Source organism: Salmo salar, chromosome ssa18 (genome assembly GCF_905237065.1).
Source record: "Salmo salar chromosome ssa18, Ssal_v3.1, whole genome shotgun sequence".
Taxonomy (NCBI): domain Eukaryota; kingdom Metazoa; phylum Chordata; class Actinopteri; order Salmoniformes; family Salmonidae; genus Salmo; species Salmo salar.
Genome location: NC_059459.1, coordinates 79,167,425 through 79,188,399, shown reverse-complemented (window position 1 = coordinate 79,188,399; position 20,975 = coordinate 79,167,425). Strand labels below are relative to the sequence as shown.

General features: G+C 42.7%; 2 protein-coding genes across 3 annotated transcripts in view; one reads left to right on the top strand and one right to left on the bottom strand.

The window, feature by feature from the left end:
- LOC106578122 (zinc finger protein 135) overlaps nt 1-20,975 on the bottom strand; it is a 160,036-nt gene that overhangs the window by 35,490 nt on the left and 103,571 nt on the right. The window lies entirely within an intron of this gene.
- Nucleotides 1-20,975, top strand: part of LOC106578120 (oocyte zinc finger protein XlCOF6) — a 95,089-nt gene that overhangs the window by 23,018 nt on the left and 51,096 nt on the right. Inside the window, exons 3-4 of one of the 2 annotated variants that reach the window (XM_045701601.1) lie at nt 10,334-10,771; nt 11,799-14,561. In XM_045701601.1, coding sequence (XP_045557557.1) covers nt 10,334-10,771; nt 11,799-13,132 — 1,772 coding nt within the window. In that variant the 3' untranslated portion in view covers nt 13,133-14,561. Of the gene's footprint in view, nt 1-10,333; nt 10,772-11,798; nt 14,562-20,975 lie in introns of those variants that run through there. The other variant, XM_045701600.1, reaches the window with a different exon arrangement.

Below are 20,975 nucleotides of genomic sequence, written 5' to 3'. Positions count from 1 at the left end.
TATAAATTCTTCTGTCCTTGTTCTAAACAATTTATCATCTAGTAGGCTTTGATTAAATTTCCAATATCCTCGCCCACGTGAAATTCTGTAAGAGTAGTATATATGCCAATTATGTGATGATCCGACTGCATTCTGTCCCATCAACACTTTTTTTAAACTTCTGGCGCCAGAGAGAATGGCATAAGAAAGTAGTCAAGACGAATAGCTTGATTAAGCTGTCCATAATTCCATCCTCCTGATTCCTGCTTACAAGCAAAAATTTAAGCAGGAAGCACCAGTGACTCGGTCAAAAACTAGTGGTCAGATGAAGCAGAAGCTAAGCTACAGGACTGTTTTGCTAGCACAGACTGGAATATGTTCGGGGATTATTCCGATGGCATTGGGGAGTACACCACATCAGTCACTGGCTCCATCAATAAGTGCATCGATGACGTTGTCCCCACAGTGACTGTATGTACATACCCCCAACCAGAAGCCATGGATTACAGGCAACATCCGCGCTGAGCTAAAGGGTAGAGCTGCCGCTTTCAAGGAGCGGGACTCTAACCCGGGAAGTTTAGAAAAATCCTGCTATGCCCTCCGATGGACCATCAAACAGGAAAAGTGTCAATACAGGACAAAGATCGACTCGTACTACACCGGCTACGATGCTCATCGGATGTGGCAGGGCTTGCAAACTATTACAGACTACAAAGGGAAGCACAGCCGAGAGTTTCCCAGTGACACGAGCCTACCAGACAAGCTAAATTACTTCTATGCTCGCTTCGAGGCAAGTAACATTGAAACATGCATGAGAGAATCAGCTTTTCCGGACGACTGTGTGATCACGCTCTCCGCAGCCGATGTGAGTAAGACCTTTAAACAGGTCAACATTCACAAGGCCGCAGGGCCAGACAGATTACCAGGACGTGTACTCCAAGCATGCACTGACCAACTGGCCAAGTGTCTTCACTGACATTTTCAACCTCTCCCTGACCCAGTCTGTAATACCAACATGTTTCAAGCAGACCACCATAGTCCTTGTGCCCAAGAACACTAACGTAACCTGCCTAACTGACTACCAACCCATAGCACTCAAGTCTGTAGCCATGAAATTCTTTGAAAGGCTGGTCATGGCTCACATCAACACCATTATCTCAGATACCCTAGACCCACTCCAATTTGCATACCGCCCCAACAGATCCACAGATGATGCAATCTCTTGCACTCCACACTGCCCTTTCACACTTGGACAAAAGGAACACCTATGTGAGAATGCTATTCATAGACTACAGCTCAGTATTCAACACCATAGTGCCTTCGAAACTCATCAATAAGCTAAGGACCCTGGGACTAAACACCTTTCTCTGCAACTGGATCCTGGACTTCCTGACGGGCCGCCCCCAGGTGGTAAGGGTAGGTAACAACACACCCGCCATGCTGATCCTCAACACGGGGGATCCTCAACACGGGGGCTGCTCAGGGGTGCGTGCTCAGTCCCCTCCTGTACTCCCTGTTCACTCATGACTGCACGGCCAGGCACGACTCCAACACCATCATTAAGTTTGCTGATGACGCGACAGTGGTAGGCCTGATCACTGACAACGACGAGACAGCCTATAGGGAGGAGGTCAGAGAACTGTCAGTGTGGTGCAAGGACAACAACCTCTCCCTCAAGACAAAGGAGATGATTGTGGACTACAGGAAAAGGAGTACCGAGCACGCCCCATTCTCATCGACGGGGCTGTAGTGGAGTATGTTCCTTGGTGTCCACATCACCAACAACCTAACATGGTCCAAGCACACCAAGACAGTCGTGAAGAGGGCACAACAAAACCTATTCCCCCTCAGGAGACTGAAAAGATTTGGCATGGGTCCTCAGATCCTCAAAATGTTCTACAGCTGCACCATTGTGAGCATCCTGACCGGTTGCATCACCGCCTGGTATGGCAACTGCTCGGCCTTCGACCGCAAGGCAATACAGAGTGTACTGTGTACGGCCCAGTACATCACTGGGGCCAAGCTTCTTGCCATCCAGGACCTCTATACCAGGCCGTGTCAGAGGAAGGCCCAAAAAATTGTCAAAGACTCCAGCCACCCTAGTCATAGACTGTTCTCTCTGCTACCGCACGGCAAGTGGTACCGGAGCGCCAAGTCTAGGTCCAAGAGGCTTCTAAACAACTTCTACACCAAGCCATAAGACTCCTAAACATCTAATCAAATGGCTACCCAGACTATTTGCATTGCCCCCCACCCTCCCTCTTTTACGTTGCTGCTACTCTCTGTTATTATCAATGCATAGTCACTTTAATAACTCTAACTCTAACTCTACCTACATGTACATATTACCTCAATTACCTCAACTAACCAGTGCCCCCGCACATTGACTCTGAGGTATTTTTCTTAACTGCATTGTTGGTTAAGAGCTTGTAAGTAAGCATTTAACTGTAAGGTCTACAGCTGTTGTGTTCGGCGCATGTGACAAATAAAGTTTGATTTGATAACAGCATTCCGGGCTTTCCCCGAAAGAATTGGAGCTTTTCAAGAATAAGCTCCAGGGACAACCTGTCCACTTCCCCAATATTCTGGTGCAAACGCAGGGAGACATGTTCCCAACTATGTTGATTTCATCCAGAAGCTGATGGATAACTTCACTGTTGGAAGAGAGCTGCTGCTGCTCATCCAGAACTCCTTCTTGATCACAAATGTGACAAAGTTGTCAGAAGAAGCAAAACAGATCTTCAGATGGGTAGAAGTTGCATCACTGTAAACGGAGTTGATTGAGCTGCAAGAAAATATGTCTTTGAAGGAGCAGGCTGGTGACTGTGACCCTGTTACTTTCTGGGGAAAGATGGTGCCTGTGGCTGATGTCCCGGTTCTCAAGAAACTGGCACTATACAGCCTGACCATGTTTGGCTCCACATACAGCTCTGAATCAGCCTTCTCCACAATGAACTTACTTAAACACCATGCTCACTAATGAACACTGGCACCAATATCTCTAAGAGTTGCTCTCACACCATTTGAATAATGCATAATCTGTGCATTCAGATTATTTTTGTTCTCCATAAAAACTTTATTAAAATATGTTTGGTTACTTTAAGGCCCGTGTACAATGTTTCACATTGCACTTTTTGCATAGACAATTATGCAACCACTTTTGTTCTTCAGCAATGTTGGACATTCAAAAGAAGTTGAAATTCAAATTCTTATTCTCATTTAATGTACATTTGATATAACATGTTTCCAAAGTCGTAGATGAATACATGTGTTACTACGCTGTACCACAGCGACGATAAAGGACGATATCCATCCTTCGCCACCAAGGAAATTTGTGTCACTGGTCCTTCTCAAAAAGTAGTTGAGTTCCCTTGTTGTAGAGCATGAACCTGCAGGAGCGGGTCACTGCTTTGATGTTCGCAGAGAATGACAGGGTGTTGTCCAGGGTCACTGTGATGGAGAAGTCTTTGAGTGGGCAGGCCTTCCCCGGGATGAAGAGAAGTTCCATCTTGTCGAGGTTGAGCTTGAGGTGGTGGGCCGACATCCAAGTTGAGATATCTGCCAGGCATGCAGAGATGCGTGTCGCCACCTGGGTGTCAGAAGGGGAGGAAGGAGAAAAGTAGTTGAGTGTCATCCTTATAGCAATAGGAGAGACCATGTGAGGATATGATGGAGCCGAGTGACTTGGTGTATAGAGAGAAGATGAGAGGGCCTAGAACCAAGCCCTTGGGGGACACCAGTAGTGAGAGTACGTGGTGCAGACAAAGGTCCTCTACACGTCACCTGGTAGGAGCGGCCTGCCAGGTAGGATGCAATCCAAGAGCGTGCAGAGCCGGAGACGCCCAGCCCTGAGAGGCTGGAGAGGAGGATCTGATGGTTCTTGGTGGCGAAGGCAGCGGATAGACCGAGGAGGATGAGGACAGAGGAGGGAGAGTCAGCTTTGGCAGTGCCGGAGAGCCTCCATGACACAGAGAAGAGCAGTCTCGGTTGAGTGACCTGTCTTGAAGCCTGACTGGTTAGGATCAAGAAGATTTTTCTGAGAGAGATAACGAGAGAGTTGATCAGAGATAGCACACTCAAGTGTTTTGGAATCAATAGGCTGGAGGAAAGTGGCTTTAGCAGTAGATACAGAGGTCGAGAGGAGGAAGTGAAAGGATGATAGGACCTCCAGTAGTTTAGTTTTCCTCAATTTTTCACTCAGCTACCCGTAGCCTTGTTCTGTAAGCTTGCAATGAGTCACAGCAACTGAGCAGGAGGGCCAAGCCGGCCGGGAGGAAAGGGGACAGTGCGAGTCATAGGATGCAGGAAGGGTGGAGAGTAGGGTCGAGGAGGCTCCCGAGTGGCGCGGCAGTCTAAGAGAGGTAGCATTGGCGCGGCGGTCCAAGAGGCGTCACTGTAGTACCTGGTTGGAATCCAGGCTGCATCACATCCGGCCGTGGTTGGGAGTCCCTTAGGGCGGCGCAAAATTGACCCGGGGTAGGCCGTCATTGTAAAAAAAGAATTCTCTCTTAACTAAAATGCCTAGTTAAATATAAATAAGAGGCAGAATCAGGAGGGAGAAGGATTTAGCAGAAGGGAACGCTGTTAGGATAAGAGAGAGCAAAGATTGTGACGGCGCATGACCATCTGGGTAGGGGCTGAGTGGTTAGGGTTGGAGGAGAGATGGATACAGAAAAGGAAACAAAGTAGTGATCAGAGATCTGGAGGGGGGTTGCAGAGAGATTAGTAGAAGAACAGACACCTGGAGGGGGGTTGCAGTGAGATTAGTAGGCGAGCAGAGACCTGGAGGGGGTTGCAGAGAGGTTAGTAGGAGAACAGAGACCTGGAGGGGGTTGCAGAGAGGTTAGTAGGAGAACAGAGACCTGGAGGGGGGTTGCAGTGAGATTAGTAGGAGAACAGACACCTGGAGGGGGGTTGCAGTGAGATTAGTAGGAGAACAGAGACCTGAAGGGGGGTTGCAGAGAGATTAGTAGGAGAACAGACACCTGGAGGGGGGTTGCAGTGAGATTAGTAGGTGAGCAGAGACCTGGAGGGGGGTTGCAGTGAGGTTAGTAGGAGAACAAAGATCTGGAGGGGGGTTGCAGTGAGGTTAGTAGGAGAACAGAGATCTGGAGGGGGGTTGCAGTGAGGTTAGTAGGAGAACAGAGATCTGGAGGGGGGTTGCAGTGAGATTAGTAGGCGAGCAGGCTCTAGTAAAGATGAGGTCAAGCGTATTGCCTGCGTTGTGAGTTGGAGGGGATTGGGAAAGAGTGAGGTCAAAAGAAGCAAGGAGGGGAAAGAGAGAGTTGGAAAGAAATTAATTGAATGCAGAGGTTGAACTCCCAAGTACGAAGAGCAGTGAGCCATCGTCAGGAAATGAGCTTGTCAAGCTCATTGAGCAACTCTCCAAGGACACCTGGTGGGTGATAGATGACAATAATGTTAATCTTGAGTCGACAAGTGACAGTGACAGCATGGAATTCAAATGAGGAGCTGGACAGGTGAAATTATCCACTTAGGAGAAATGTGTAGACCTGTATCACCAACGCGATGACCAGATTATCTCTGACTCTCAGAGAAAAAGTAGTCAGATGAAGGGCAGCTGGAGTAGCAGTGTTCTCTGGGGTGATCCATGTCTCTGTCAGGGACAAAAGGTAAAGGGGATTGAAGGTAAGCATAGGCTGAGATGAACTTGGAGTTCTTGGCCGCAGATCGGCAGTTCCACAGGCTGCCAGATACCGGAATTTCACATGGGTTGAGCGCGTAGGGTACATTAAATTAAAAGGGTTGCAGCCAAGGGGTGGGGAGCGTCTGTAAAGCCTACAGGGAGAGGTGTGAACAGGTACAAAAAACAGACACATAGGGCCTCCAGAGTGGTGCAGCGGTCTAAGGCACTGCATCGCAGTGCTTGAGGTGTCACTACAAACCTGGGTTTCGATCCCAGGCTGTGTCACAACCGGCCGTGACCGGGAGTCCCATAAGGAGGCGCACAATTGGCCGAGCGTCGTCCAGGTTAGGGGAGGGTTTGGTCGGGGGGGCTTTACTTTGCTCATCGCGCTCTAGCGACTCCTTGTGGCGGGCTGGGCGTCTGCAGGCTGACTTCGGTAGTCAGTTGAACAGTTGACACATTGGTGCAGCTGGCTTCCGGATTAATCAGGTGGGTGTTAAGAAGCGCGGTTTGGCGGCTCTTGTTTCAGAGGACGCATGACTCAACCTTCGCATCTCCCCGGCCCGTTGAGGAGTGGCAGCGATGAGACAAGATCGTAATTGGAGATCAGGAATTTGAGAAGAAAATGGGTGTAATATATATATATATATTTTAAACACATAGTTGACAAAGCTACAAAAGAGCAAAGTGAGAATCTGTAAATAACTAGGTAAGATGAGAGAGTGGTGTGGAGCGTTCTTTGAATAACTTGGCAGAACCATCTTTGTTTCGGTGACGGTCTTAGTTTTGCCACAAAACCACCACTGACACGACCGCTGCTGCTTACAGCTGCTGCTGAGAAACCAGGGGAGACTGAAGTACTAACACTAATTGATAATTGCCTCACAGAGGTGGAGAGCACACCTCCCTGTACTAATTGCTGATTGCCTTGGAGAGGTGAAACCACTTCCTCTCCAATACAGCCACTGATTACCAAAACTAGTCACAAATATCCCTGCCCCTTGATCCTGGATGATGTGTCAGCAACTATCTGCAAATAATGAGCAGTCAGCAGCTCACACACACCAAGTAGGCTGCTGGGAAGACAGGAAGCACCTAAAGTAGATGGCCCTCGTTCGCAAAAAGACAGTACTTTACCACAACAGTAAAGACAACAAAAAATGATACTTCTCACTCCTGGAGATGTCAGGAGTTCTCTAGCTATAGAATGAAGTCCCAAGCCGTTGCAGCTTTCAGGAGTTGCCTGTGTTATAATACATATAATAAGTTGTCTTTCAATTCAGTTCATACAATAAGTAATATAACATAGGGGGCGCTAGAGAGCGTGCTATGGAGTAGACGTGCTTTGCTAGAGCTCTGCTCTATTTTGAAACAAATTAATATTTATCTTAACCACTCACAAGCTGTAACTTCAAACATTGTCTGGCAATATGACAAAGGGAAAAGGCACCAAAAAATGGGGGCGCTAAACAAGATCATTTGAATGAGATACACAATGAACCAATTTCAACATTGCCGACTCAAGAGGAGTTAGCTGAAGATGCTAGCTCCCAAGAGTTCACCACAGATTCTACTCAAAGTGAATACAATACCATCAGTGGTAATAGCAGTGGTAATAACAGTGGTAATTGCTCTTGACGCAGAGAAGGCATTTGATCAGATTGAGTGGAAGTATATGATGTCGGTTCTGGAGCATTTCGGGTTTGGAAAGGAATTTATTAATTGGATAAGAATGATTTATGCACACCCAATGGCGTCCGTGGTAACCAATCAGGATATGTCGCAGTCATTCTGCCTGTTCAAGGGCTGCGGACAGGGGTGCCCTATTTCGGCTGCTCTCTTTGCTATAGCCATGGAACACCTTGCTACTCGCATTCGGGCATGTGCCGATATAGCTTCTGTTCAAATAAAAGACACGCAACACAAAATGTCCCTATATGCAGACGATGTTCTTTTGTTTTTATCCAAGCCTAAAACTTATTTCCCCCCCTTACTTAACTTGATAAATACATTCGGCTCATTCTCTGGCTACAAGATAAACTGGCAAAAAAAGCGAATTGATGCCGATATCACGGCCTGTGGATATGCAATTTCTGCAATCTACCCCATTTAGAACAGTGATAGACAAGTTCACAAGCCTTGGCATTGTAGTGACAAGAGATCTTGATCAGCTATTGAAAGCGAATTGGGACATGAACATTTATCAGCTTAAACAAAATATAGATTTTTGGAAAACTCTGCCTATCTCCTTGGTTGGTCGTATAAACACGATTAAAATGGTTGTCCTACACAGGTTTCTTTATCTCTAGGTATTTTCTTCACATACCCACTGTATACATTGACATCCCGATTTGCCTGAATCATGCTTTCCACCCTGCATTGGATGATATGGTGTTTTCACGGTGGAGGGAGAAGTGGCTTACAGCAATTGGTAATTTATACATGGATGGTCAGTTAGCTTCATTTCAACAATTACAGGGAAAGTTCAACATGCCAACAACACATTTTTTCAGATACGTCCCAATCATGAATTTCTTAACGACACATCTCCCACAGTATGGCATTAAGCCAAATAATCCTACATTAGACAGCCTGATCCTTGTCAAACCCCATTCAAAAGGGCCGGTCTCTAGACTGTAGGATGTGCTACACGCCCACATAGAGCATCCACAGACACTATTAAAAACATGGAGGTATCCACAGACACTATTAAAAACATGGAGGTATCCACAGACACTATTAAAAACATGGAGGTATCCACAGACACTATTAAAAGGGCTTGGGAACAAGAATTTAGGGAATGTAATTCAGGATTTAGGGAATGTAATACATATGGAAAAGATACAATACAATACCTCCAATAGAAGTCCATTGTTTTACTAAATATGGCAGCCGATACTGGATAAATGGTCTAGTCCCGCTTCATAACTGGGTTGACGATCTGCTGCTACTTTGTGCTGTACTCGATTCAATATTTATTTTTGGCTTAACTACACTGCTTGTAATGACTATATGCTGTCTTCTTATACATGTACAACCTAATAGGATTTTGTTTTATTTTGTGTATGTGTGAGTTAAGTTTTGTTTTGTCCTCTAAATTGGCCATCCCATTCAACAGTACAATGAATGTCAATGTTGGTATTGTTGTCTTTTTTAATGTTTTTTGGGGGGGAAAATAATAAATATATAAAAAATAAGTAATATAACCTATTATAACGTTTTCCCCACATTTAGTTTTCTATTTCCATTATCACTATTAGTCTTGGGTGGCCAGTAGCCTTGTGGTTAGAATGTTGGGCCAGTAACCGAAAGGTTGCTGGATCAAATCCCAGAGCAGACAAGGTTAAAATCTGTAATTCTCAACAAGCCAATTAACCCAATGTTCCCCAGGATGCCGTCACTGTGAATTAGTTCTTAACTGACTTGCCTGAATAAATGAAATAAAAATAGTCTGTACCTTGTAGTTAACTCTCCATCCACATAGAGGCGCTGTGGTATTGTCTTGCCACCCGCTGATAAAGGCGGAAGTCAGCTTGCGAGTGGACTTTTCTTTCTTGTGAACATCGTTCTTTCCTCGTCGAAGAAGCTAGCAGCTGAATAGCTAACTAGCTACCAGTCAACTTAAAATGTCTAAACAACAGTCGTTTCATGTGTTTTTAAATGAGCGCTTAACTTCGGCTGCTGTGGAGATTTTCGGGGAAGTTGAGAAAACGGTAGTGAAATACCAGGAGGAGAATGATCGGCTACGGAGGCTGCTGGAGATCACATCAGAGGTTCAACTATGTAGAACAGGTACGTATGTACAGTGCATTCGGAAAGTACTCAGACCCCTTCACTATTTCCACATTAGGTTAAAAATCGGTCCATGTGCACTTGAGCAAAGCACTTAACCCTGATGTATCCTGTAATTGCTGCAGATAAGAGCGTCTGCTATATTACACACATTTCAAGTGTAACGTATTGTACTTTTGGAGTATTTTTTTAATTATTTTTTTACTGTAAATAAGAATATAATATGTTTCTGAACACTTGTACATTCATGTGGCTGCTACTATGATTATGGATAATCACAAATAAATGATGAATAATGAAGATCATATTTGTCAAAATCAGGAGTGAAGATCATACACCCCCCTCCTTACCAATAACAGGGGAGGTCAGCATTTTGGGGGGTGATGATCTTTGATTCTTTTAACTTTCTTTTAACTTTCTCACTTGTCGTCATTGAAGATTCATTCATTATTATCCAGAACAGATTATATTGTATTTACAATAAAAGGGACTCCAAACTTACACAATACATTATTCACCATTCACTTCCTATTGGGCAAAACCCACAACACAACCAAAACAAACTGCAAATGCATTCAACAAGTATGTGGTTTCACAAGCTTAATGTGTGGAAGGAATATGGGATCAAATACTACACTTCTGACTACTGTAATACACTAAGTTAATTTATCCAAATGCTTATGACTTCTTCACATTGGGGGACTAGATACATAAAGTGCTTTGATTTCTAAATGGTAAAACAGATATAATGAAAATTCCCTCAAATAAAAGGTGACATTCTGTATTGTCACCTCATATAAACATTTGATCTCAAATCCCAAATTCTGGAATATAGAGCCACATTTGTAAATGTTAGTTTCACTGTCTAAATAAATACATAGGGGAGTGTAAACCTCTGCTATTCCTTCCCTCCAGACTCCCTGCAGCTCTCTGTCTCTGAAGAGGAGGTTCCCCCTGAGCAGCAGGAGTGGAGTCCCAGTCTGGGGCAGGAGGACCCAGAGCCCACACAGATTAAAGAGGAACAGGAGGAAGTCAGGACCAGTCAGCAGGAAGAGCAGCTTCAAGGGCTCGTTGATACCAGAGACTCCACATTCACTCCTTCCTGTGTGAAAAGTGAATGTGATCAGATGGACCCACATCAAGAAGCCATACTAGCTGAACACCCAACTCTCAGTCCACTGAAAACGTCTAAACTACAGTCGTTTCGTGTGTTGTTAAATGAATGTTTAACGGCATCTGCTGCTGTGGAGATTCTTGGTGCGGTTGAGGAAACTGTAGCAGAGTACCAGGAAGAGAATGATCTGTTACGGAGACTGCTGCGGAGGACACCAGAGATAAAACTACGTAGAATAGGTTTGTACGTAGATCTAATACCTAGCTAGCTACGGTTCTACTTAGTTAATAAACTGTTTCCGGTAACAGGGATCTCCATTGCATCCATTTTTAAAGAACAGTTTATAATATAGCTAAGATTCACCGGGCATAATTAAAAAGTTATCTGTCAGGAAAAGATGATTGAAATAGCTTGCAATGCAACGAGCCAGGCGGCCCAAACTGTTGCATATACCCTGACTCTGTTGCACAGAATGCAAGAGAAGTGACACAATTTCCCTAGTTAAAATAAATTAATGTTAGCAGGCAATATTAACTAAATATGCAGGTTTAAAAATATATACTTGTGTATTGATTTTAAGAAAGGCGTTGATGTTTATGGTTAGGTACACATTGGTGCAACGACAGTACTTTTTTCACAAATGCGCTTTTGTTAAATCACCCGTTTGGCGAAGTAGGCTGTGATTCAATGATAAATGAACAGGCACCGCATCGATTATATGCGATGCAGGACAAGCTAGATAAACTAGTAATATCATCAACCATGTGTAGTTAACTAGTGATTATGTTAAGATTGATTGTTTTTTATATGATACGTTTAATGCTAGCTAGCACCTTACCTTGGCTCCTTGCTGTGCTCGCATAACAGGTAGTCAGCCTGCCACGCAGTCTCCTCGTGGAGTGCAATGTAATCGGCCATGATCAGTGTCCAAAAATGCCGATTACCGATTGTTATGAAAACTTGAAATCGGCCCTAATTAATCGGCCATTCCGATTAGTGATCAAAACATCTGGTTTTCTGAGCACTCTTTCAAATTATTAGGACGTGTACAAGCTTTATTAAAATATCAAGTTTGGGAGCAGTAAAACTATTTATTATCTGTATTGCACATTATTTTAGCTCTTGTTGTTATTTTGGATCAATGCCAATAAAGACATTTTCAATTAAAAAAATCATTGAGATCTATAATTCACATTTGTGATTCAAGTGTTGTATTTAATTCTGTGGTATATAAATAACATCTGCTCTTCCTCTCCTTCCCTCCAGACTCCCTGCAGCTTTTTGTCTCTGAAGAGGAGGTTCCCCCTGAGCAGCAGCACTGTGAGCAGGACTGGAGCCCCAGTCTGGGGCAGGAGGACCCAGAGACCACACAGATTAAAGAGGAACAGGAGGAAGTCAGGACCAGTCAGGAGGAAGAGCAGCTTCAAGGGCTCTTTGATACCAAAGACTCCATATTGACTACTTCTTGTGTGAAAAGTGAATGTGATCTGGAGGACCCACTTCAGTCCTTGACTCTTCCCCAAACCCAGACTGTGGAGAACAGAGAGAGAGACTTTAAACCAGTGGATCTCAAACCTTTTGTCACTGTGACCAACCTAAAGGGTCTCTACATTCCCTGTGACCATTCAGATAATCAAAACAATGCCTCCAGCCACAGCTCAGCTGTAAGCAGTGACACAGTAGGACTTGACAGCAGCCCACCATTGGATCCCAGTCCACTATTGGAGAAACACTGTTCCAATCCCAGCACTACAGCTAGAAAAATTCACTACTGCTGTGACTGTGGAGAAACGTTTGCTCTGAAAGCTGACCTGCAGAGACATGTGACTCTCTTCAGTAAGATACCCAGTGAATGTAGTTCCTGCCAAAAACGCTACAACTCCACCTGTAAACTGAAGGCCCATGTCCGACTCTGTCACGGTGGGAAACCCTGCACTGTTTGTGGAAAGACCTTCAAACACAAAGGAGTTCTGTCCAGGCACATGAGGATTCACACAGGAGAGAAACCATTTATCTGTGGTGACTGTGGGAAAAGCTTCAATCGCACGGATTTCCTAAACAGGCATAAACTGACTCACACAGGAGAGAAACCATTTAGCTGTGGTGACTGTGGGAGAAGCTTCAGTCGGAAGGAGACCTTAACTATGCACAAACTGACTCACAGCAGAGAGAAACCATATAGCTGTGATGACTGTGGGATAAGCTTCAATCGGAAGGTGAGCCTAAATGAACATAAACTGAAGGGGCACCTAACTGAACATCAACTGACTCACACAGGAGAGAAACCATTTAGCTGTGGTGACTGCGGGAAGAGCTTTATTCAGAAGGGGGACCTAAGGAGACATATGCTGATTCACACAGGAGAGAAACCATTTAGCTGCGGTGACTGCGGGAAGAGCTTTATTCAGAAGAGGGACCTAAGGAGACATATACTGATTCACACAGGAGAGAAACCATTTAGCTGTGGTGACTGTGGGAAAAGCTTCAATCGCAAGCAGACCTTAACTACGCACAAACTGACTCACACCAGAGAGAAATCATGTAGCTGTTGGGACTGCGGGAAAAGCTTCAATCGGAAACAACATGGCTGCTCAGTCTGATAAACTATTAATTCAGAAGACTAATCTGCTGACGTGAAAAACATCCACAAAGAAAGTAAATGAGGACACAGAGAGGGGACTAAGAGAGTATTGAGATGCACCTGTGGACCAACTCTAACTGGTCCTCCTGATCCTGCTCAGTCCAATGTCACAGTAATGATATAATGGGGCTGTTGTCTGAACCTGACAGGTAATGTTGCTACTCTTTGTGTATGAAATGGACAATCTGCAGTTCAGACAACCACCACTTTTTAGGTGAACAACTGAGGGATGGGGTTGGAGAGTTGTGAACATTCAATGTCGTAGTCAGATATGGATACAAGATGTCCAGATGTAATGTAGGATTCCCAATAGGTGGCCCGTTGGGTGATTTTATTTGGCCCCAAGTTTTCTGAGCAAAACAAGATAATCTATAGAATATTTGTATTCGTTTTTTATTCATTGTTGGACATTTTAAAAATGTATTTAGGGAATATGTTCCCAAGTATTCGCACATGTAAATAGATTTACAGTATCAGTCAAAAGTTTGGATACACCTGCTCATTCAAGGGTTTTTCTTTATTTTTACTGTTTTCTACATTGTAGAATAACAGTGAAGACAAACTATGAAATAACACATATGGAGTCATGTATTAACCAGATGTATCCTATCCGAAGAAATTGTAGAAAACATCTCCCTTATATAATCAATGTGAGCATTACATAACCAGGGGGGTAGTGATTGGATAAGGGGGATGTTTTGTAACCAGGGGGGTAGTGATTGGATAAGGGGATGTAACCAGGGGAGTAGTGATTGGATAAGGGGGATGTTTTGTAACCAGGGGAGTAGTGATTGGATAAGGGGGATGTTTTGTAACTAGGGGAGTAGTGATTGGATAAGGGGGATGTTTTGTAACTAGGGGAGTAGTGATTGGATAAGGGGGATGTTTTGTAACTAGGGGAGTAGTGATTGGATAAGGGGATGTAACCAGGGGAGTAGTGATTGGATAAGGGGATGTAACCAGGGGAGTAGTGATTGGATAAGGGGGTATTCCTGTATTGTGTGAATCAGATTTAACTGGTTTATGGAGGAGTTTACAAGTGAGGCTGGACTGTATATAAGTCATTGTTGGCAAGTTATTTTTCTTTGTCTGCAGACGGCCTGTTTTTAGAACCTCTCTCTCTCCGGGGCCTTTTTGCTAAATATTCTACTGCTGTATTTTGTTAACTTTTTATGTATTCTAAGACATCAGTTAGAGGTAAGCATCTGCTTTTTATCCACACGTGCAGGTTCATATAATTAGTATTTTTCTTTAGGAGGAACAGGATTGTGTTTCCTGGAGGTGGAGAGCTGGAGAATCCATAGGATGAGTAGACTGATTATAAAGGGCTTTGCTTGAATAAATATTGGCTGTGCATTTCCTCTGGAGGGGCCACCGACCCAAATAGACCAGAGGGTTTCCTCTCTTTGTTACTGTGTTGGGTCCATGCTTTGGGGTGTGTATCAAAAATGTCTCAGGGTGTTAGGCTAAGTCATGACAAGGTGAGTATACCTCTTTCGTCTCGTGGGACACTAGGTCCCATTACGGTGAGGAACTCCAGGTCCACAGGTGAAGGGTTTGACGCGCATCCCTGGATGTAAAACAAAGGTATTTATTTAATAATAATCAGTTGCAGTGGAGAAATTATACTCACCCTCAAGTTCTCCTGGTCTTATTGCCCTAGGAGATCCTGATGAACTACGACCTCTTACAGGTATTCTCAAACTTGGGTACGCACAATGCCGTCGGGGGTACGCCAAATAAAAATGTGATTCACTTTTTTTATTTTATTATTATTTTTAAAAAAATGTATAATTTTTATCTTTTTTTCCCTTCACATTTTCAAACAGTACAATTTATATTTTACAATGGGGCTATACATTTAGGTGAGGTTTTTTTCTCACCTGAGTATCCTTGTTTCACTGCCAAAAATAAGCTACAGGAGTTTTTTGAGCGAGAATAAAGATGACTTTCGAGTAGTAAGATGTATAAAAGCAACAGATACCATTAATAAGAAGGGGCTAGAAGTGTCTTATATGGTGAGCTACCGAGTGGCTAGGACAGACAAGCCCCATACTATTGTGGAGGACTTAATTCTTCCTGCTGCCGCGGATATGGCTGGGACAATGCTGGGGGAAAAGGCCCACAAAACTATACAGACAATGTCTTCATCAAACAACACTGTTTCACGACGCATCAGTGACATGGAGATGTTTTGAAACAATTGCTGCTTCGCATACAAGCCAGTGAATTATATGCGTTACAGCTGGATGATGGGTCAACAGACGTGGCGGGCCTGGCACAGCTCCTGGTATATGTCCGTAACGTTTATGGGGTGGTCAGTTAAGGAAGACATCCTATTCTGCAAATCACTGGAAACCAGGACAACAGGAGAGGATATTTTTAAAGTACTGGACAGCTTTGTGACATCAAATGGACTTTGGTGGTCAAGATGTGTTGGTATCTGTACTGATGGTGCAAAAGCCATGACAGGGAGACATAGTGGAGTGGTAACGTGCGTGCAAGCAGTTGCTCCCGACGCCACTTGGGTTCACTGCAGCATCCACCGAGAGGCTCTTGCTGCCAAGGGAATGCCGGACAGCTTGAAAGACGTTTTGGACAGTGAAAATGGTTAACTTTGTTAAAGGAAGGCCCCTAAACTCTTGTGTATTTTCTGCATTATGTAATGATATGGGCAGTGACCATGTAACACTTTTACAACATGCAGAAGTGTGCTGGTTATCAAGGGGAAAAGTATTGACACGTTTTTTTAAATTGAGAAACAAGCTTAAAGTTTTCTTTACTGACTATAATTTTCACTTGTCTCACTGCTTGCATGATGACGAGTTTCTCACACGACTGGCCTATCTGGGTGATGTTTTTTCTCGCCTGAATGATCTGAATCTAGGATTACAGAGACTCTTCGCAACTATATTCAATGTGCGGGATAAAATTCAGGCTGTGATTAAGAAGTTGGAGCTCTTTTCTGTCTGCATTAACAAGGACAACACACAGGTCTTTCCATTATTGTATGATTTTTTGTGTGCAAATTAACTCAAGTTTACGGATAATGTCAAATGTGATATGGCGAAGCACTTGAGTGAGCTGGGTGGAAATTATGCAGGTACTTACCCGAAACGGATGACACAAACAGCTGGATTCGTTATCCCTTTCATGCCTCCAGTCCACTTACCGATATCTAAACAAGAGATCCTCATTGAAATTGCAAGAAGCGGTTTTGTGAAAATTGAATTTAATCAGAAGCCACTGCCAGATTTCTGGATTGGGCTGCACTCAGAGTTTCTTGCCTTGGCAAATCGCGCTGTTAAAAGACACTGATGCCCTTTGCAATTACGTACCTATGTAAGAGTGGATTCTCGGCCCTCACTAGCATGAAAACTAAATAGAGGCACAGACAAAGTGTGTGGAAAATTATTTACCTCAAGGATCTGACCCTTTTGTACAATTTTCGCCTAAAATGACACCCAAATCTAACTGCCTGTAGCTCAGGCATTGAAGGAAGGATATGCATATTCTTGATACTATTTAAAAGGAAACACTTTCAAGTTTGTGGAAATGTGAAATGAATGTATAAGAATATAACACAGATCTGGTAAATGATAATACAAAGAAATAACCATCTGTTTTTTTTGTATTTTTAATGTACCATCTTTGAAATGCAAGAGAAAGGCCACAATGTATTATTCCAGCCCAGGCGCAATTTAGACTTTGGCAACTAGATGGCAGCAGTGTATGTGCAAAGTTTTAGACTGATCCAATGAACCATTGCGTTTCTGTTCAAAATTCTGTATCAAGACTGCCCAAATGTGCCTAATCGGTTTATGAATACATTTTCAAGTTCAAAACTGGGCACTCTCCTCAAACAATAATTCTTTCACTGTAATAGCTACTGTAAATTGGACAGTTTTCACACCCTGATCTGTTTCACCTGCCTTTGTGATTGTCTACATCACCCTTTACAGGTGTCACCCATCTTCCCTATTATCCCCTGTGTATTCATGCCTGTCTTTTCTGTCTGTGCCAGTTGGTCTTGTTTGTTCAAGCCAACCAGCATTTTGTCTCAGCTCCTGCTTTTCCCCAGTTTCTTGTTTTCTCACGCTCCTGGTTTTGACCCTTGCCTGTCCTGTCTCTGAGCACGCCTGCCTGTCGTCCTGTACCTTTGCCTGTCGTCCTGTACCTTTGCCCTACCGACCTTTGCCTGTCGTCCTGTACCTTTGCCCTACCGACCTTTGCCTGTCGTCCTGTACCTTTGCCCTACCGACCTTTGCCTGTCGTCCTGTACCTTTGCCCCACTTCTCTGGACTGTTGACCCCTGCCTGCCTTGACCTGTCTATTTGCCTGCCCCATTTGGGATTATTAAACTATTGGTTGTCCGACGTGGTCTGCATCTGGGTCTTACCTTCGTATCTGATAACAGTGCAGTTACATTAAGAACAAATTCTTATGTTCAATGACGGCATCCTGGTGAACAGTGGGTTAACTGCCTTGTTCAGGGGTAGAACGACAGATTTTAACCTTGTCAGCTCAGGGATTCGATCCAGCAACCTTGCGGTTACTGGCCCAATGCTCTAACCACAAGGCTACCTGCCACCCAAGACTAGCAGTGATAATAGAAATAGATAACTACATGTGGGGAAAACGTTATAATATGTTATATAACTTATTGTATGAACTGAATTGAAAGACAACTCATTGTAACACAGGCAACTCCTGAAAGCTGCAACGGCTTGGGACTTCATTCTATAGCTGGAGGACTCCTGATATCTCCAGGAGTGAGAAGTATCATTTTTTGTTGTCTTTACTGTTGTGGTATAGTACTGTCTTTTTGCTAGCTAGGGCCATCTACTTTAGGTCCTTGTTATTGAGGAAAAATATACTTTCTTTGCCTGTGATATGTGGTTGTCCCACCTAGCTAACTAAAGATGAATGCAGTAACTGGTCACTATGTAGAGTGTCTGCTAAATGACTTGAATGTAAATGACTGATGTGACAGCTTTTTTTAAAATAATTATTTATTACAAAAAACACAAGGAAGGGGTAACATTAAAGTATTAGAACATGAAGGACAAACACTACAGCATCAAGACACTATCAGTCTTTCTGCAACAGAGCCATCCTTATGTGTGAGGGTGCGTGTGCATGATAGTGATATAAAACATATGTCATAGTTAACTTTTTCATGATCACAATCTTGTGAAACCCGAACCCTCCAAGATCCCCCCCCACAGTTCCCCAATAGCTGTCCCTCAACCATTCGAGACCCCTCCCACAGTCCTACCCCCCTGAAGATTATTTTTTTTAAATTGAATTCATTCCATTCCCCATGAAACCCCCACTGCACCAACACCCAAGAGAACTAAAGAGAAAAAAGGAAAAGACAGAAGAAACCAGCAAACAACAATGCACTTTAAAAAAAATAATAATACATTTAAAACAAAGGACGACTGAAATTATAACAGCAATGCCAACTGTATATGTTTGTGTGCATGTCTGGCACTATTACATGTATGTGTGTGTTCTTGTATGTGTTTATTTGAATGAGAGTGTGTGTATATGCATGTGTACAAACACCTGCATGGCATCAGCCTCAGGCAAACCGGCATTAGTTGTAAAAACACTGCCTCTTAGTGTCATTAGAGTGTACTTTTATTATGTTTTATTTTGACTTTTTAAACAAAAGATTTTTTCTCCTTTATCTTTTGACCATCATACTATCTCTCACACAGCAACTCCAATCAATTTTCAATTTTAGATCAATGTTCTGCATTTTCAGCCATTCCTGAACCTGAGACCAGAAACAGGCTACCTGAGGGCAATACCAAAATAAATGGTCTATTGATTCTGTATCCTCACAACAAAATCTGCAGAGCTTCGATGATTTTATGCCCCAAATATTCAACAATTTGTTGGTGGCAAGAATTCTATATAATAATTTTAGCTGAAAAGCACGAAGTCTTGAATCTTGCATTGTTTTATATATCAACTCATACACCCTGTACCATGGACCAAAAATCTCTTCCCAACTATTTTGCAATCTGTATGGCACAGTTGTCAGCATCCTGGTCCTCAAATGAAACTGGTATACGTTCCTATTTATGATATATTTATTCCTCCGCCAGTTTTGATCCTTTATATTGGGCAGACAGACCAGTTCCCTACCTCCTCCCGCTGCCACCTGCCTCCTCCATTTCTGGGGTAATGCTGTAATCAATTGGTTGTACTCTTGGATTGAGCAGACCTTTCCTTACAATTCTGATAACTCCATGAAGGACATAACTCTACCATTACAATATCATTTAAGAACAAAATACGCTTTTCAAACATCTTTCCCATAAATACAGGTATTTTATCAACCAGCACATTTGAGTTCAGCCATAATATTTGTTCTATCTTTTCAGGGGGATGAAATTGAAATTGTAGCCAGCACTGCAATGCTTGTTTGAAAAAAAAGAGATACTTTGAAAAAAGTATAATTTTCAATTAATCGAAAATGAGACATGCAATCTGCACAAAGGCAAAAAGGCAATTTTTAAACAATGGATGAGCTTTTCTTATTAATCTACTTGAGAGCCATTTAGGGTTCAAGTAAAACTTTTGAATGAGTGAAGCTTTTAGAGAGAGGTTTAGTGCTTTTATAGTTAATAATCTCAACCCAACCTATTCATTATATAGATAGGCACGTTTTATTTTGTCTGGTTTAGCATCCCAGATAAAGCGAAATATTTTTTGCTCATATGATTTGAAAAACGAATCATCAGGAGTAGGCAGCGCCATAAGTAAGTGAGTAAACTGAGATATGACTAAGGAGTTAATCAGGGTAATTTTTCCATAAACAGACAGGTATTTACCTCTCCATGGTTGCAGAATCTTGTCTATTTTTACAAGTTTTCTATTGAAATTAATTGTGGAGAGCTTATTTATATATTTTGTGATATGAATACCGAGTATGTCTACTTCACCATCAGCCCATTTTATAGGTAAACTGCAGGATAATGTAAAATTTAGATTTTTTAAGGATCCAATACATAATATTGTACACTTATCATAATTAGGTTTTAGTCCAGAGTACAGAAAAGTTATCTAGATCTTTAATGAGACATTGCAGGGATCTAGCTTGCGGACTTAACATAAAACTTGAGTCATCGGCATACATGGACACTTGTTTTTAAGCCTTGGATTTCTAATTCTCTAATGTTGTTATTGGATCTGATTTTAATAGCTAGCATTTCGATGGCCATAACGAATAGATATGGTGACAGTGGACACCCTTGTTTAACTCCTCTTGACAATTCAAAACTCTCTGAGAAGTAGCCGTTATTTACTATTTTACACCTGGGGTTGCTATACATTATTTTTTACCCATTTTATAATAGAATTAATGAAATTAAAAAAATCCAGGCATTTATAAATAAAATCCAGTCTTACTTTATCAAATGCCTTTTCAAAATCCTCTTTAAATACTATTCCTGGCTTCTTATATGTTTCATGATGTTCTATTATTTGTAGTAGTTGTATATTATCTCCAATGTATCGTCCATGTAAAAAACCTGTCTGATCAGGATGAACAATACCTGGTAAAACCCTTTTAATTCTGAGTGCTATGCATTTTGCTAGTATTTCTGCATCACAACATTGACGTGTAAGGGGCCTCCAGTTTTTTAGATAGACCTGGGTCTTGTTTTAATAATAGAGAAATCAGACCTTCCGGCTGAGTACCTGACAGACTAACATTTCTATAGGAGTAGTTAAAACAATCTAACAATGGAGCTTTTAGTATATCAAAAAATACTTAATATACCTCT